Source organism: Musa acuminata, chromosome BXJ1-8 (genome assembly GCF_036884655.1).
Source record: "Musa acuminata AAA Group cultivar baxijiao chromosome BXJ1-8, Cavendish_Baxijiao_AAA, whole genome shotgun sequence".
Lineage (NCBI taxonomy): Eukaryota > Viridiplantae > Streptophyta > Magnoliopsida > Zingiberales > Musaceae > Musa > Musa acuminata.
This window is the reverse complement of record NC_088334.1, coordinates 7,217,905-7,236,667: the sequence shown is the minus strand read 5'-3', so window position 1 is coordinate 7,236,667 and position 18,763 is coordinate 7,217,905. Positions and strand designations below refer to the sequence as shown.

General features: G+C 39.9%; 1 protein-coding gene across 4 annotated transcripts in view; it reads left to right on the top strand.

Moving 5' to 3' along the window:
• The window catches only part of LOC108953614 (uncharacterized), a 38,867-nt gene that overhangs the window by 16,797 nt on the left and 3,307 nt on the right, over positions 1-18,763 (top strand). For 3 of the 4 annotated variants that reach the window (XR_010475844.1, XM_065078587.1, XM_065078588.1), the window contains 7 exons: positions 5,091-5,133; positions 7,051-7,155; positions 8,375-8,486; positions 8,948-9,065; positions 16,180-16,222; positions 17,217-17,321; positions 18,541-18,652. Coding sequence is in view for 3 of the 4 variants with exons in the window: in XM_065078587.1 (XP_064934659.1) it covers positions 5,091-5,133; positions 7,051-7,155; positions 8,375-8,486; positions 8,948-9,065; positions 16,180-16,222; positions 17,217-17,321; positions 18,541-18,652 (638 nt within the window). In the remaining variant the exon portion in view is untranslated. Of the gene's footprint in view, positions 1-5,090; positions 5,134-7,043; positions 7,156-8,374; positions 8,487-8,947; positions 9,066-16,179; positions 16,223-17,216; positions 17,322-18,540; positions 18,653-18,763 lie in introns of all 4 variants that reach the window. The other variant, XM_065078589.1, reaches the window with a different exon arrangement.

The following is an 18,763-nucleotide window of genomic DNA, read 5'->3' as shown; positions in this document are numbered from 1 at the left end:
TGCTATCAAATAAACTGTGATTTTGCTATCAATTCCCTCCTCAATTCTCTCAAGTTTTTGGTGGCAATTACGTCGAGAAACCGTTGTTTCTTCGACGATAATTCTACTCTTACAAGACAGCACATACTTGCTGCAACTTTCACTTATTTCTATCAAACTTTTGCTACCATCTACCATAAATCCAAAACTTTCATCTACAGTCCTAAAACTCCACCAAACCACACCCTCAAACTGCACCCAAAATAGCCACAAAACAAGCCTAAACTGTAGCCTACATCCACCGATCTACCAACCCTTTCGACCATCACCTCTCTCAACCAATACATGCCTTTAACCCGACAACAAAAGAGAGATCTTAACATCACGATTTGGCGGCATATACTATGACATATGAGGAGATAATCAATGCTAAATTCAAAGCCTTCGAGGCGCGAATGGAGGATAAGATTCGGACGCTCTTTACCGAGCTCAGATTGGGCCGACCACTAAGCCCGAAGAAATCACATCAAGGAGAGAGCTTTGCCCAATCACACCAAGCCCAAAGATATGACTTCTAAGAGAGGGGAAGCTCTATGACCAACCCCAACTATCCATGCATGAGAGTGGATTTCCCTAGATGGGAAGAAGGAGACCCGATTGGTTGGATCTCGCGCGCGGAGCGATATTTTCGGTACCATAAAACCGCGGATGCATCTATGGTGAAAATTGCAGCTATACATCTTGAAGGGGATGCTATATAGTGGTTTGACTGGTTTGAACATACTTATGGAGTCCTTTTATGGCGACAATTCAAAGAAGGACTGCTGATCCGCTTCAAACCAACCGATTATGAGAATATTGATGGACAACTAGCAAAGATCCGACAAACCTCTACCATTCAGGAGTACCAAACAAGGTTTGAAAGGTTATCTAATCAAACTTGTGATTGGTCTCAAAAACAGCTATTGAGGACCTTCATTGAGGGCTTGAAGCCGGAGATCCGAGGAGAAGTTAAAGCGCGATAACCATATACGCTTATGGCAGCCATCTCTTTCGCACGACATCAAGAGGAGCAATTGAACCATGAAGCTCAAAGGACTAGGGTCGCTCCTCAACCAGTAATATTGAAGCCCTCAGCCCCCCCTACTATCGACCAAGTCCCTACACCAAAGAGGTTAATAAGAGAAGAGTTTCGGGAGCGATATGCGAAGGGGTTATGTTGGCATTGTGACGAGCCGTGGAGCCGTGAGCATCGTTGTAGTAAAGGGAGACTTCTTATGATTGAACCAATAGAAGAAGAGGTCATTAAACATCCAGAAGAGAGCCTTGAACATGAAGAAGAAGAGCCACAACCGACCGAAGTTACGGTACATACACTAGCCAGCTACTCAAACCCGCAAACGATGAAAGTTGGAGGCCTTCTCAAATAACAACCGATCACTGTTCTCATCGACACGGGCAGTACTAATAACTTTCTAAACAGTAAGGTTACTATCCAGATAGCCTTACCTATCGAGAATTGCAACAGGTTTGACGTTAAGGTCGCCGATGGATGGATTTTGAAGTATGATCGTAGGCGCCCGCAAGTGAAACTGTTGCTGATCATGAGGCCTTACCAAGAGATAATTGCATATTTCTTCTTTCTCCCTCTTGATGATCATGAGGCCATGCTCATAATTAAATGGTTGACGACATTAGATGATATTTCTTGGAATTTTATGCAATTAATTATGAAATTTTACAGTAAGGAGAAACAGGTGATACTGAACGGGAAACGTGGGGGCGACGTAACGACGATTTGCACACAACAAATGGAGAAGGTTTTGCATAAAGCATACAGCAGATTTTTGGTACAACTTGAGCAGCAAACTAAGGGAGAGCCAATAGAATTTGAAGATCCAAACCTACTTCCTTTGCTTGCTGAATTTTCAGATATATTTGACGAACCGTACAACCTACCTCTTACCCGTCGGCATGATCATTATATAACGATTCTTTCAGGCAAACCTCCAGCAAATACTCGGCCATATCAATATCTACATCTCCAGAAGGATGAAATAGAAAGGATTGTAAAAGAGATGCTCGAAACAGGAGTTATTCGGCCAAGTTGCAACCTCTATTCTTCACCGGTGCTACTTGTACGCAAGAAGGACGGAATATGGCGATTATGTGTTGATTACCGAGCTCTCAATGGCATAACCATCAAGGATAAATACCCTATTCCAGTAGTAGATGAGTTGCTAGATGAAAGGGAGCACAAATCTTCACAAAGCTGGACCTTCGATCCGGGTATCATTAAATACGAGTATGCGAAGAAGACATGCCGAAAACCACCTTTTGAACACACAACAACCACTATGAATTTTTGCTTTCTTCAAAAGAAGGTGGAATATCTTGGGCATATCATATCAGAGGAAGGTGTGGTAGTAGACCCTTTCAAAATTGGAGCAATGCAAAACTGGCTAACCCCGAGGAACATAAAATTGCTACATGGCTTTCTGGGTTTAATAGGCTACTACTGCAAGTTCGTGAAAAACTATGGAGAGATCAGTGCACCACTTACTTCCTTACTGAAAAAAAATGTCTTCCAATGGTCAGACAGAGCCTCCGCTGCCTTCGACAAACTTAAGGTAGCCATGACGACGACGCCGGTGCTAGTACTACCAGATTTCAGTCGACCCTTCATTATTGAGGCCGATGCATCTAGAGTCGGAATGGAGTCATTCTCATTATTGAGGCCGATGCATCTAGAGCCGGTGCTAGTGTCACCTTGGGCTTCATTGGTAAATCAGGTGGCAAAGTCCGATAGCAGCTTACCCTTTGTATGTCAGCTTCCCAAGAGGGTAGTGGTCTAACGTCGAGGGTGCACGTTCCCAGCAAAGTGCTCCTCGAACTCTCTTGCCAATTAAGCGAAGGTACTCACTTGGAGGGGTTTTAAGCGGGTGTACCACTACCACTTTTAGGCCGCACCTTTTAGGATTGTGGGGAAGGCTTAGCACATCATGGCGCCCAAAGTGCCATACAACATCATTTGGATATAGAATGCTGATACATGCTTTGTGGGATCTGCCTTTCCATTGAATGCTTCTAGATTCGATAACTAGAAGCTCAAGTGGACCAATTCCTCCTTAATCTGTCAAGTAAAGAGGGACTCGATCAAGGTGAAGTCTACGGGGTTCCTAGTTCTTGTCATATGGAACTCGTGGTGCAGGTCCTCAAGGCATTGGTCCATTTGCTGGAGCTATGCCAGGAGGGTGTCTTCTGAGTTCACCAACTAGGCCTCGGACTCAAGCATTATTGATTACGGGTGGTAGGGTTCGTTAAACTTGACAATAGAGGACCAAGGCAACCCCTTAGCCAAAAGGTTGGTTGGCCAAGGAGGCTCTTGGGCAACCTATGACTGGGTCGATCGAGGCACTTAGGCAAGCGTTTGTGGTGCGACAAACTGTTGCAGTGGAAGGGTTGGCATCGACTGCGCCAATTGAGGTAACATGGGGACGACAGATTGTATCATGAAGACCTTAGTCAGGTCCAACATCTGGATCAGGGTCTCTATTGACAAAAAGAGACTAGGATTGTCAAACAACTGCCAGTATTGTATTGGTGTTTGTGTTGAGGTGGATGTGTAAAGAGTTGGAAACGTTGGTTGTTGTCCACTTTGGGTGAAGGTGCTATGAGTCGATTACGGAGCACCCTCAATCGAAGACCTTAGTCAGGTCCAACATCTGGATCAGGGTTTCTATTGACAAAAAGAGACTAGGATTGCCAAACAACTGCCAGTACTGTATTGGTGTTTGTGTTGAGGTGGAAGTGTAAAGAGTTGGAAACGTTGGTTGTTGTCCACTTTGGGTGAAGGTGCTATGAGTCGATTACAGAGCACCCTCAATCGAATGCTCATTGAGCGGGTTGGCAAAATGGCATTCTTGCAATATGGGCCCTCCTTCTAATGCCAAAATGATGTGATAGATGTAGGTGACGCTCCAATCAGCTCAACTTAGTTTAGAGCCTTGTGCACAAGAGATTCGAGATGGTTGAGGTGATTCGGATGTCCACCGAGGAGTCGACCTGCACGAGACCTAGGTTGGGTGGTGTGGCCGACTTGGTCCTTCCAATGCTCGTGTTAGTATTGAGGTGGGTAGTGGAGTCAAGGGTAAATAGTAACTCACATGGATAACAGTAAATTGATGTGCTTTATTGTAGGCTAGGCCCTGGGGATATTCTGTAGTATGGGCAGAATATTCCCCCTTGAGTCCATTATTGTAGCTATGCTTGGGTTAGTGCCATCTTGGTTGGGTCTCACACCTCTCGCTGGCCGGGCATCTTCTTAATTGTAGCTATTACTTTTAATTTGACTTTTGGTGGATTTTCTTACTTTGAGCTTGTATTTTCTTGACGATAATATGAATGGCGTACTTTTGGACTGGTTAAGCTTGGTGTTGAGCTTACAATATAAGAGGGTAATATAAGTAATATAGACTGTATTAAGACAAATAATTAAAACCATTATATTTATTGATTTAGCATGAGACATTCTGTGTGTTAAAGGTGCGTAGTATCATCCTGTTAGGTTTATCCTTTTAGGTAACAAACCCTTAAACTGATGATAGGTGTTAATTCCACTAACGATCTCCATGAAATGGGACTTCTAATCCCTCAGTTTCAAGTGTATTTTAGCAGCACCAAGATTCTTGTTTTTATGATAATAACCATGCTAAGACATGATGGATGTGATATACATTTCAGACATGCCAAATATGAAGTCATAGGCCACAAAGAGAAAGAAGAGAAAAGAGAAAAACCAAGAAAAGCATAAAAAGAGCCACATTTTGGACAGTATGTATAGTTGTATACAATATACAAGAAAAGAATGTGCAGTACGTATATCACATATGGGACGTGGTGGTCTGACATGAAATGGTGGAACAATGAAATATGACATGTTATTGGTTAATTTATATAAAATCATGATACTTGCATATGATTATGCTTTGTTTTTCTTATATAATTTCCTTTTAGTCATACATCCTACACCTATTTGGCTCTATCTATTATGAGGGATGCCTTTTTGTTGAGTACATTTGTATAAATATTACTCCCTCTCCTCGCTGCAGGAACTCTTTTCACTGGATCTGATGACTCTGATGAAACCAGTGGGTGAGATGATATTTATTTAAATTATAGAATTAGAAATGTAGTTATAGTTAAACGGTATAGTGTGTTTTCATATTGTTACAAAATTTTTAATGGTTATTCTTTAGTTGATATGCTATGTCTTTATTGCTTCATCATCTCTCTATGTGTGTTATGATGTGCATATGCTTTTTGATGATATGCATATTTTTTTTATTATTCATGTTATACCTTAGTCAGTGATTTAAAAAGCGCTAGGCGCTAAGGTCCAAAAACGCCCGAAGCGCTAGGCGCTTGCCCAGGCGCTCGCCCGAGCGAAGCGAGACGCTAAAATATAAAAATATATAATATAATTAATAAATATAATTATTTAAAATTTTAAATAAAAATATGCTTTTAAATTAAGAAAATCTACGATACAAAATCATAATGTCACATTAACAAAAAGTTTCAAAATTCAAAACAATAAAATTTTACATCAAAATAAAAATTAACAACATTAAAATCAAAATAATATATTATTAATCTATTAACAGTATTGAAAATTAATAATTTCAAAATTCAAATAAACTTAATATTAAGAGTATACTGTATACTGAGCCTGACGGAGAAACGAGGAAGCAGCGGCGAGCGGCGGTAGCGGCAGCAAGAAAGGGAAAGGGAGTGGGAGGCGCGAGCAGCGGGAGGGCTCGCGGGAGTCGCGAGCAGCGGGAGGGCTCGCGGGAGTCGCGAGCAGCGGGAAGGCTCGCGGGAGGCGCGAGCAGCGGGATGGCTCGCGGGAGTCGCGAGCAGCGGGAAGGCTCGCGGGAGGTGCGAGCAGCAGGAGGGCTCGCGGGAGGTGCGAGCAACGACAGCGACGAGCAACTGCAGCGGGAACAGGAGCAACGAGCAGCGAGATCGGGAGCGGCAGCGGGTTAGGATTGGGTAAGGGTTATATCGGTTTAGTTGGTTCGATTGAACCAACTAACAACCGAACCAGGACCGAACCAGACCTAAAATCCTGGTTCGGTCACTTGGTTTACCCAAGCGCTCGCCCGAAGCGCCCAGCGCCTGGGCTCGGGCGAGTGCCCAGGCGGCGCCTGTTTGAAGCGCGTCGCCTGGGACATTAGCGAGGCGCTCGGGCCTCGCCTCGCCTCGCCTCGCCCGAGCGCCTAGGCGAGCGCCCGAGCGCCTCTTTCAATCACTGACCTTAGTTTTTATGGGATGACCATATTGTTCTAAGAATTTTGGCTAACAGTTTACATCTCATGATAACTGTTGGGTTCTTGTCTCATACTTGGTTTTGGTGCATGACAAAAAAGGGGTCAAAAAAAGATGCATATTCATCCAGCCATAGAGGAGACCTACATTTCTTTGAAAGTGTATATAATATATAGACACTTTTATAAGAGCTAGAGTTTATGCAAGATGGAAATCCCAATGTACAGTTGAGTGACAAAAATATTCTTGGCAGGATATTATTCAATGACTTATCTTGATCTTCAGCTAATCAATGTGAGAGAGAAACTTATTGAATGTCATATGGCCTTCCTCACCCTAGAAGAGGTTTTGAAATGATCTTCTTTTTCTCTTTGGAACTACATTTTCCTTACTCCTACACATATTTATCTAAAATCAAGGAATGATTACTTTTATAGCCATTTCTTCACAACCAAATATGTTTTGAGAAGCCTTAATTATTGTCTTTGCTTGCAAAATAATTTATGGCAATTCACTTTTAGGGTAGGATATGATTAGGATTTACCTTTATGATACAAAAAAATATTTAATAACTAATGAGACAATAATTGAATAATATTTTTTTGGAAGGTAATATCCCTTGGGCTTTTCAGTTTTCTAATTTGTTGTAGTGAAGAGATAGTTCTCTGTTTGTCTCAAAGAGTAATCCTGTTAATTTCATTTTCAAGTGTCTAAACAATTTGGTTGAATGGAAGGGAACAGATGGAGTCTGGCTGAGGGTGAAATTTCCGCTGCTGCTAGTGGGAGCTCTGCTGACTGGAGGACCCAACTTCAGCCCAAGGCACGCCATATGATTGTAAATCAGATGTAAGTGGATTATACCTTTCTCTTAAATTTTTCTTCTTTTTTATTTGCTTTTAAAGATTATTAATGATGTGACTGTGGATCACCACAATGGATCATGAATTTGATAGATAAGTTGTCGATGTTGGGTTAGATTAGGATGCCTCTGTTGCTTGGATGTGAAATTTTGATGCTTTTGCAAAAACATCTTTTGTCATTTGTGAAGTTTTAATTATGATCTTCTTCTTTCAAGAGTGAATTTTTTTCTTCAGGGAGGAGAAATATTTCATTCATATATCAATCTACTGAATCTCATCTACTTCGGATTCCCCATTTGGTATTCCATTTTTCGTTATTCATATATTGAGTGAAATGCACCCCATTAAAATAGTTACGATACACCAGAGATACACAATTTGACTGGTACATATTACAATGGTGATGTCACGGCACCTTAACTGTCCTACTTTGCTATATGAGACATATTCTTCGAGCTCTCCTTTTGGTAGGTAGATTCAACTTGTAAAGAACTTACAGAGTTGCTTTTTAAAAACCAAACCATTTTTGACCATCCATTTTATCTATATCTTTGGTTCTTGGTTTAGTCTTACCTATTCTGAAATCCTTGGATCTGGAGGTTTTCCTTTCCTTGAGTTCTAAATAGGAATCTTTGTGAATTCTGCTCTCACAAAGTAAAGTATTTAATTAGGACCCTGGGAACCATAGATTGCTTGGGAAGTTAATTCATATTATAATGAATTCAAATATAGGCTAAGTTGATCGTGCTAAGAGGAACTTTCTTATGTACTATTGCTATGACACAAGAAATTCCCCTCATGATTTTTATGGATCGGATGTTGACATATAATTTATACCTCTTCATTTATTTCTCAACCACTGTGTTAGTTATGTTTAAAACCCCATCAGATACCTTTTCTTAGTTCATAAGAACCCTTTTCCCTCAGTTTTCCATCATGTATCTTTATGAAATTGATAGCACTGGCACTGATATTAAAGAAATTCATCTTTAGAAGTCCTGTTTTGTAATTTGAATCTTCGTTCAATCATTGTCTTTAGGAATTGAATATGTCTCAGGGTTCAATTTGTTCAATCTGGACAAATTCTATGTTCTTGCACATAGGTTAGATGGTTCTTATCCTTCTATCACCTATCATCCTATTGTTTCTCAAAATTTCTTCTGTTCAAAATTTTTGTTGTATTATTTCAATGTATCTGTTTGTAGACACGAGATTTTGAAGAGGCACCTACCGTTCCCTGAACCTGTGGATTCGAATCAACTTCAGAACGTTGCTGCTCGGCTCGAGGAGGCGATATTCAATGCAGCTCATAATCAGGTACATTTTATTAGACTGACTTCAAATTCAGTTGTTCTAAATGACTACTCTGAGTCTGATTTTACTAGGATGACATTTCCATCCAGTAGATGTGTGTTCAACTGTTTGTTATGGGGGCATTTGCTTCTTGTCTGATGATAATCAATACTTCCGTATTTTTTTGTTTCTTTGTTGGTGTGTGTAATTAAATCACAGATTCTTCTGTTTGTGAAACTTTCATCCTTCAAGAAATATATGTTACTTGCAAGCCGTAGGCTAACTAAACTGCACTTGTGTTAATACACTCTGTAGATGCATTATTATAAGCATTTTGACTGGCTAACTTTGGCCCCTACTTTTCTTCGTCCTTGTATATGTTAACTAAACTGCACTTGTTTTTTTTTTTTCCTTTTTCTTTCCTGTTTTTGTTGCTGTAAAAGTAAGACTTTGAAGAAGCACTCTTCTAACTCTTATTTTCTCAGTCAGAGTATTTGAGGAAAATTTCTCTGAAAATGCTCTCAGTGGAGAGTAAAACTCAGCATTCTGCATCAATCAACACTTCAGTGTCCAACAACAACAACCAAAATCCTACAGATCCAGGTACTTAAAAGTTGAGTTCCTTTTTGTCACAAATGAGGTATTCTGAATAATTGATATGACATTTTAGTTGGAATATGGAAGTCAATTTTCCCTTTTTGAGTATATTAATTTTGTTCTTTTTTCTTGTAAAGACGAAGCATTAATTGCTCATGTATATTACTGAATTGAACTCTTTATTTCTTTGCTTCTGCTCAAGAATATCTTCCTGTGTTCTTTACTGCCAGCTTGGTAGGGCTGAAACCTGCTGGTAGTCTACAGGAACCGATTGTCCATTATGACTAATCAGGTTATTGACGGGGTTTTGGCACTCTGATTTTTCTGCCATGTGTGTCCCATCTTATTTTTTTTTGCTCATTTTTGAAATGTACTGCCTCCGATACATTTTCTTTGTTGGATTTCTGAAAAGGTGCTTATCGTGTTGACGTGGACATATTTTTTTCCTAATTTATTGCATTTTTCCTCATCCTTCCAAAAATTAAATCTTGATTTAATTATTTAGTTCTGTTTCCAATCTCTGATTTGAATGAACCAAGTTCCATAGTTTCCTTTTTCTGAACTCTAAATTGTGAAGCTGTTTCCCATCAGCTTTTAGTGAATTGAGTAAGGCAAATCCTTTTTTATTGTTTTAGGCCTATTTGGAGGTTGGGTCTAGTTTAACTCAATAGTTTTGCATTAGTGAATAGGTTGTCGCTCTCACTAGCTGGTTTTATGCTTATTCTGAATATATAAATAAAGATGTTTTTGTGTTTTTTTTCATAAAATCTTCAGTCAAGCATGCTATTTATGAAAGTTCACGAGCTGCTATAATATTATGGATGAATTGTTTGATTTAGTTTGGCATATAAAACAACAATAGAAAATCATAGAATAATAATATTATGTGTTATGATCTAGTGAGATGTTTGATAGTTCAATGTGAAAATAAATTGGAATTTATTGTAAATGACAACAGCATATGTGATTGATTAATTAATTGTTTCTACTAGAACTACAAATTGATGTACCTTATTAAGAACTGTGTATTGTAACATAACATTCTTTCTGGAATATGAAAGGACAAATAATATTTGTGACCTCTTTTTTTCAATAGGGTTCATTAGATTTTAGAATACTTGTCGACTCGATGGTATGCACAAATTATTTCTTCTTAAATGGACATTCTATCTTGTGGTAGTCCTAATTCTGTTCTTTTAATTTGCTTATACTTTTTAAATTTAGTCTTTAGAAGCAAAAACTGGCTTCTCAAGGCCTGTAAATGATTGTCTAATTAAATGAATCACAATGGTGATCCAAAGGGACATGTCTAAAGCCTCTTTACCGAGAAGTTTGTAGTTGTATGGGCTTTATTTTTGTAGCTTGAAGAATATGATTTGTGCAAAAGGTCAACCGCAGTTGATCAAGCTGACGGGTATCACTAGCTGATGCTGGACTTGAGCAATCCTCTAGCATTAGTCACACTTCTGGGTGTGGGAGATTGCGTCCTTTCTGAGCATCGACCAGTAGTACCCTGTCATAACCTTGAAGGCGAGCATCCGATCGTCGATGTGCTATTTGCATATTTTCTCGTGCACCGCAGCCAAGACATGTTCAGCCTCCTGCGATGTCAGACATCTTAGGAGAGGTTAGTTAAAGGACCTGAGATATAGGCTATCATTTATGATGCAATACTAGGCTTGGTAGTATCTGACTTGTTTCGTCGAGGAACAGTCAGTTGGGAGCATGTCGTCCCTTTTGTACCGCAAGATATTGTCCATCCAACAAGACTCATCTTCAGTTTGGGAAACTTTCAGGGCGCCAATACTCCTTGAAGACAGCATCTCGACCTGCATGCGGTCTTCCTTCGTTGTTCGAGTCGAGGCCAACCTTGCTAATGCATTCGCTTGTGAGTTCTCTTGATGCACCTAAAAGATTTCAAATTTAGAGAAACGAGGTGTTAGCTTTTGTACCTAACAAGGTACTTCGCCATTGTTGCATCTTAAGCCTCGAAGTTACCCAAGAATTCGTTCACCATCAGCTGGGAGTCGTTATAGATCGTTAGCTCTCGAATGACGAGCTCCTTAGCTTATTGAACATGGGACAGGAAAGCCTCATACTTTACTTCATTGTTGGAAATCTTGAATATGACGTGGAGAGCCTACTTGTAAATATGCTTGATTGGGCCTCTAAGGACAAGACAAGCTCCTTCGCCCTCGGTAGTAACTAACTCGTCAACAAATAGGTCCACACAATTCGAGAAACTTTCGTAAGTTCAGCATTTGAAATGTTTCAGCTATATCGACCAAGTGTGCATCAGTTGTTTTATTTTCCATAATCATGTTGTCCATATAGGCTTCGACGTTCCTCCCCTTATGGTCTTTGAACATCTTGTTAATATTCTTTGATATGTTGCACCCGTGTTTTTTTAGTCCGAAGGGCATAACTTGGTAGTAGTACGACCCTTGGTTGGTGATGAAGGAGATGTATTCTTGGTCATCAGGTGCCAGTCACATTTGGTTATATCCTGAGAAGGTGTCTAAAAATGTAACTTATGCCTCAAGGTGGCGTCTATCAATTGATCAATCCGAGGGAGGGGGTAGCTGTACTTTGCCAGGTTTTTAATTTTGTACTGTACCGAATGGTACGGGTAGTATGTACCGGTCCGCTATCTTATTGGCACGCGGACCGCTCGTTACCGGATGGTACTAGATTTTTGGCCCTATATCGGGCGATACGGGGCTGTTTCGACCATTACCGACTTGTATCGGGAAGTGCCAGTTGATTTCGACAATCACCAACCTGTATTAGGCGATAACGGTCGAAACCAATCGTTACCGATTTATATCGATTTTCAAACGGTCAATTTGACCATTGGAGGCATCTTAAAGTGTTTTTAAACCCTTTCCTCCCGCCTCTTTCAATCCATTTCACTTTCACGCTCTCTTAAGCTCTCTCAAACTCATTTTTACTCATAATTTCTCTCTTATTCTCACATTTTCACTCTCTTAAACTCAACAAAGCAATGGTTTGACTATTTAAAACAGACCAAAATTGCTAATCTTCCACAAGGCTACTCCTAAAAGCCCAAAAAAGATATGTAGCACTATTCTTACCTAATTTATATTAGTTTTGCTAAAACTATACTAAATGTATATTTATTTCTAACTTTAAAACTCTATCCTAACTTTATTTTCTATTTTTAAGGTATTTTCGGAGGGCTAAATGCCTATTTTAGGCGTACCGCTCGGTATGTCAGTATATACCATACCGAGCAAGGCTTGATATGCCGGTATAATATGAAATTAAAAACCTTGGTCCTTTAGATAAGTTTTCTTCAAGTTGGTATAATTAACGTACATCCACCACTTTTTATTAACCTTCTTAACGAGTACAACATTAGCTAGTCACTGTGTGTATTGTAATTCGGAAATAAAACCAACACCTAACCACTTATCTACTTCGATGTTGATGACCTACTAGCTATTGGGTGCAAACTTGCGTGACCTTTATTTGATTGGTCAGGCCTCTAAAAAGATGTTCAAATGGTGCTAAGCTACATCTGAGTCCATCCCAGGCCATGTCCCTTGGGGACCAAGCAAAGATCTTTGCATTAGCCCGTAAGAAGTTTATTAGTTCCACTCGACTGGACTCGAGTAGAGCCGACCCGATCTTCATTGTTCGATCAGGTTGAGCCTGGTCTAGTGGCACTTCAAGAAGGGTCTTGATCAACTCAGGTGGGGCACTAGCTTCATGCCGCCCCTGGGATCCATCAGCAGCACCTCGAGCCGGAGTTTCTTCGAAAAGGACATCACGGTTAGGCAGCATTTGCAGGACTCCCTTGGATTGCTCTTTAATTCCCTGACTCCAGACCTTGTCGGGAATTTCATGGACATGTGGTAGGTTGACATCATCGCCCAAAGTCTATTCAACGTCAGTTGACCAATGATGGCATTGTACATTGAGGAGATGTCGAACACCATAAATTTAGTCAGCATTGTCTTAGAATTAGGCTCCATGCCGAAGGTCACATGGAGATTGATGATGTTGAGGGGTGAGATGGAGTTGATGAACCTCGTGAGATAAGAAGACATCGAGGTCAAATTGTTAGTAGTCAATCCGAACTTTTAGTAGTCAACCCTAGCTTGTGAAAGGCATCAAAATAAAGGATGTTAGCGGAGCTACTTGTGTTGATTATGACCCTCTTGACTAGGGTGTTGATCATTCTAACAAGGATGACTACGGCGTCGTCATGGTTGGGGTCGAAGTGCTCTACCTACTCCTCTTTGAAGGTTATTTCCGTGTCACTTTCTATCGTTCGATGCTTCTCTGTTGCAGCTTGGGCATAGGCCTTCCCGTTAGATGAGCTATCCCCACTTGATGTCGGTTCACCAATGATTATGTCGATCTACTTCTCCATTGGGCCCTCTAGTTTCGAGGATGGCTCGTCTCCTTCGAATGAAACACTCAAGGTGCCCTCAACGAATAAGTTCTTCGATTTGCTCCTTGAAGTCGAGGCAGTCTTTAGTGTCATGCTCGTGGTCTTGTTGGAACCAATAGAATTTGGATCTATCTCTTCTTCTCGACAGAAAACTCATAGGGCGAGGGTCTTGCAGCAATTCCTTCTCTCTGATTTATATGATCACTCCAGTGCACGACATGTTGAGAGGGGGAAGGTTGACTCTCAACCAAAGTCTTGCTCGATTGAGAACTTTATGTCGTGAAGACCTCGGCATTGGGCACGAGTCAAGCGCTCCTACTTTAGGCACCTATGCGATTGCTTGTGCCTTTTGGCCACCATTATTTAGGTCGTGATATATTGCTTGGTCCTTCGAAGCATCTCAGGTATGGTGGTTGGTTGTCTCTCTATCAATGACCAGAATAATCTAATGTGCCTCAGTCCCATCATAAATGCCTATACAAGGACAGAGGGGTGAGCATTAGTGTCACCTTGGTCTTCATTGGTAAATCAGGTGACAAAGTCCGATAGCAGCTTGCCCTTTGTATGTCAACTTCTCAAGAGGGTAGTGGTCTAACGTCGAGGGTGCTCGTTCCCAGCAAAATACTCCTCGAACTCTCTTGCCAATTGAGCGAAGATACTCACTTGGAGGGGTTTCAAGCGAGTGTACCACAACCACTTTTAGGCCGCACCTTTCAGGATTGCGGGGAAGGCTTAGCACATCAGGGCGCCCAAAGTGCCATACAACATCATTTGAATATAGAATGCCGCTACATGTTTTGTGGGATCTGTCTTTCCATTGAATGCTTCTAGATTCGATAACTAGAAGCTCAAGTGGACCAATTCCTCCTTAATCTGTCAAGTAAAGAGGGACTCGATCGAGGTGAAGAATACGGGGTTCCTTGTTCTTGTCATATGGAACACGTGGTGCAGGTCCTCAAGGCGTTGGTCCATTTGCTAGAGCTATGCCAGGAGGGTGTCTTCTGAGTTCACCAACTGGGCCCCGGACTCGAGCATTATTGACTACGGGTGGTAGGGTTCGTTGAACTTGACAATGGAGGACCATGGCAACCCCTTAGCCAGAAGGTCGGTTGGCCAAGGAGGCTCTAGGACAACCTATGTCTGGGTCGATCGAGGCACTTAGGCAAGCGTTTGTGGCACGACTAATTGGTGCAGAGGAGGGGTTGGCACCGACTGCGCCAACTGAGGTAACATGGGGACGACGGATTTTATCATCCTTGTCAATGTTTGAACTTATTGAGTGTGGTTCATGATGACCTCAGTCAGGTCCAACATTTGGATCAGGGTCTCTATCGACAAAAAGAGGCCAGGATTGTTAAATAACTGCCAGTACTGAATTGGTGTTTGTGTTGAGGTTGAAGTGTACAGATTTGGAAACGTTGGTTGTTGTCCACTTTGGGTGAAGGTGCTATGAGTTGATGACGGAGCACCCTCAATCGAATGCTCATTAAGTGGGTTAGCAAAATGACATTCTTGCAACATGGGCCCTGCTTCTAACGCCAAAATGATGTAATAGATGTAGGTGACGCTCCAATCGACTCAACTTAGTTTAGAGCCGTGAGCACAAGAGATTCGAGATGGTCGAGGTGATTCGGATGTCCACCGTGGAGTCAACCTGCATGAGACCTAGGTTGGGTGGTGTGGCCGACTTGGTCCTTCCAATGCTCAAGTTAGTATTGAGGTGGGCAGTGGAGGCAAGGGTAAATAGTAACTCACATGGATAACAGTAAATTGATGTGCTTTATAGTAGGCTAGGCCCAGGGGATATTCTGTAGTATGGGCGGAATATTCCCCCTTGAGTCCATTATTGTAGCTATGCTTGGGTTAGTGCCATCTTGGTTGGGTCTTGCACCTCTCGCTGGCCGGGCATCTTCTTAATTGTAGCTATTACTTTTAATTTGACTTTTGGTGGATTTTCTTACTTTGAGCTTGTATTTTCTTGATGATAATATGAATGGTGTACTTTTGGACTGGTTAAGCTTGGTGTTGAGCTTACAATATAAAAGGGTAATATAAGTAATATAGACTGTATTAAGACAAATAATTAAAACCATTATATTTATTGATTTAGCATGAGACATTCTGTGTGTTAAAGGTGCGTAGTATCATCCTGTTAGGTTTATCCTTTTAGGTAACAAACCCTTAAACTGATGATAGGTGTTAATTCCACTAACGATCTCCATGAAATGGGACTTCTAATCCCTCAGTTTCAAGTGTATTTTAGCAGCACCAAGATTCTTGTTTTTATGATAATAACCATGCTAAGACATGATGGATGTGATATACATTTCAGACATGCCAAATATGAAGTCATAGGCCACAAAGAGAAAGAAGAGAAAAGAGAAAAACCAAGAAAAGCATAAAAAGAGCCACATTTTGGACAATATGTATAGTTGTATACAATATACAAGAAAAGAATGTGCAGTACGTATATCACATATGGGACGTGGTGGTCTGACATGAAATGGTGGAACAATGAAATATGACATGTTATTGGTTAATTTATATAAAATCATGATACTTGCATATGATTATGCTTTGTTTTCCTTATATAATTTCCTTTTAGTCATACATCCTACACCTATTTGGCTCTATCTATTATGAGGGATGCCTTTTTGTTGAGTACATTTGTATAAATATTACTCCCTCTCCTCGCTGCAGGAACTCTTTTCACTGGATCTGATGACTCTGATGAAACCAGTGGGTGAGATGATATTTATTTAAATTATAGAATTAGAAATGTAGTTATCGTTAAATGATATAGTGTGTTTTCATATTGTTACAAAATTTTTATTTGTTATTCTTTAGTTGATATGCTCTGTCTTTATTGCTTCATCATCTCTCTATGTGTGTTATGATGTGCATATGCTTTTTGATGAAATGCATATATTTTTTATTATTCATGTTATACCTTAGATTTTATGGGATGACCATATTGATCTAAGAATTTTGGCTAACAGTTTACATCTCATGATGACTGTTGGGTTCTTGTCTCATACTTGGTTTTGGTGCATGACAAAAAATGGGCCAAAAAAAGATGCATATTCATCCAGCCATAGAGGAGACCTACATTTCTTCGTAAGTGTATGTAATATATAGACACTTTTATAAGTGCTAGAGTTTATGCAAGATGGAAATCCCAATGTTCAGTTGAGTGACAAAAATATTCTTGGTAGGATATTATTCAATGACTTATCTTGATCTTCAGCGAATCAATGTGAGAGAGAAACTTCTTGAATGCCATACGGCATTCCTCACCCTAAAAGAGGTTTTGAAATGATCTTCTTTTTCTCTTTGGAACTACATTGTGTTTAGTCCGACACTTATTTATCTAAAATCAAGAAATGATTACTTTTATACAAAAAAAACGTTGGTACGGTACGATACAAAAAAATATCTAAAATCAATACGGTACGCCCTGATGTACTGCCCAGTACACCGGTACCGTACCATACCGAACCCGGGTCAAAACGTCGGTACGGTACGATACAGCGAACCTTGTTTATGATACAAAAAAATATTTAATAACTAATGAGACAATAATTGAATAATATTTTTTATGGAAGGTAATATCCCTTGGGCTTTTCAGTTTTCTAATTTGTTGAAATGAAGAGATAGTTCTCTGTTTGTCTCAAAGAGTAATCCTTTTAATTTCATTTTCAAGTGTCTAAACAATTTGGTTGAATGCAAGGGAACAGTTGGAGTCTGGCTGAGGGTGAACTTTCCACTGCTGCTAGTGGCAGCTCTGCCGACTGGAGGACCCAACTTCAGCCCAAGGCACGCCATATGATTGTAAATCAGATGTAAGTGGATTATACCTTTCTCTTAAATTTTCCTTCTTTTTTATTTGCTTTTAAAGATTATTAATGATGTGACTGTGGATCACCACAATAGATCATTAATTTGATAGATAAGTTGTCGATGTTGGGTGAGATTAGGATGCCTCTGTTGCTTGGATGTGAAATTTTGATGCTTTTGCAAAAACATCTGTTGTCATTTGTGAAGTTTTAATTATGATCTTCTTCTTTCAAGAGTGAATTTTTTTCTTCAGGGAGGAGAAATATTTCATTCATATAGCAATCTGCTGAATCTCATCTACTTCGGATTCCCCATTTGGTGTTCCATTTTTCGTTATTCATATATTGAGTGAAATGCACCCCATTAAAATAGTTACGTTACACCAGAGATACACAATTTGATTGGTACATATTACACTGGAGATGTCACGGCACCTTAACTGACCTACTTTGCTATATGAGACATATTCTTCCAGCTCTCCTTTTAGTAGGTAGATTCAGCATGTAAAGAACTTATAGAGTTGCTTTTTAAAAACCAAACCATTTTTGACCATCCATTTTATCTATATCTTTGGTTCTTGGTTTAGTCTTACCTATTCTGAAATCCTTGGATCTGGAGGTTTTCCTTTCCTTGAGTTCTAAATAGGAATCTTTGTGAATTCTGCTCTCACAAAGTAAAGTATTTAATTAGGACCCTGGGAACCATAGATTGCTTGGGAAGTTAATTCATATTATAATGAATTCAAATATAGGCTAAGTTGATCATGCTAAGAGGAACTTTCTTATGTACTATTGCTATGACACAAGAAATTCCCCTCATGATTTTTATGGATCGGATGTTGACATATAATTTATACCTCTTCATTTATTTCTCAACCACTGTGTTAGTTATGTTTAAAACCCCATCAGATACCTTTTCTTAGTTCATAAGAACCCTTTTCCCTCAGTTTTCCATCATGTATCTTTATGAAATTGATAGCACTGGCACTGATATTAAAGAAATTCATCTTTAGAAGTCCTGTTTTGTAATTTGAATCTTCGTTCAATCATTGTCTTTAGGAATTGAATATGTCTCAGGGTTCAATTTGTTCAATCTGGACAAATTCTATGTTCTTGCACATAGGTTAGATGGTTCTTATCCTTCTATCACCTATCATCCTATTGTTTCTCAAAATTTCTTCTGTTCAAAATTTTTGTTGTATTATTTCAATGTATCTGTTTGTAGACACGAGATTTTGAAGAGGCACCTACCGTTCCCTGAACCTGTGGATTCGAATCAACTTCAGAACGTTGCTGCTCGGCTCGAGGAGGCGATATTCAATGCAGCTCATAATCAGGTACATTTTATTAGACTGACTTCAAATTCAGTTGTTCTAAATGACTACTCTGAGTCTGATTTTACTAGGATGACATTTCCATCCAGTAGATGTGTGTTCAACTATTTGTTA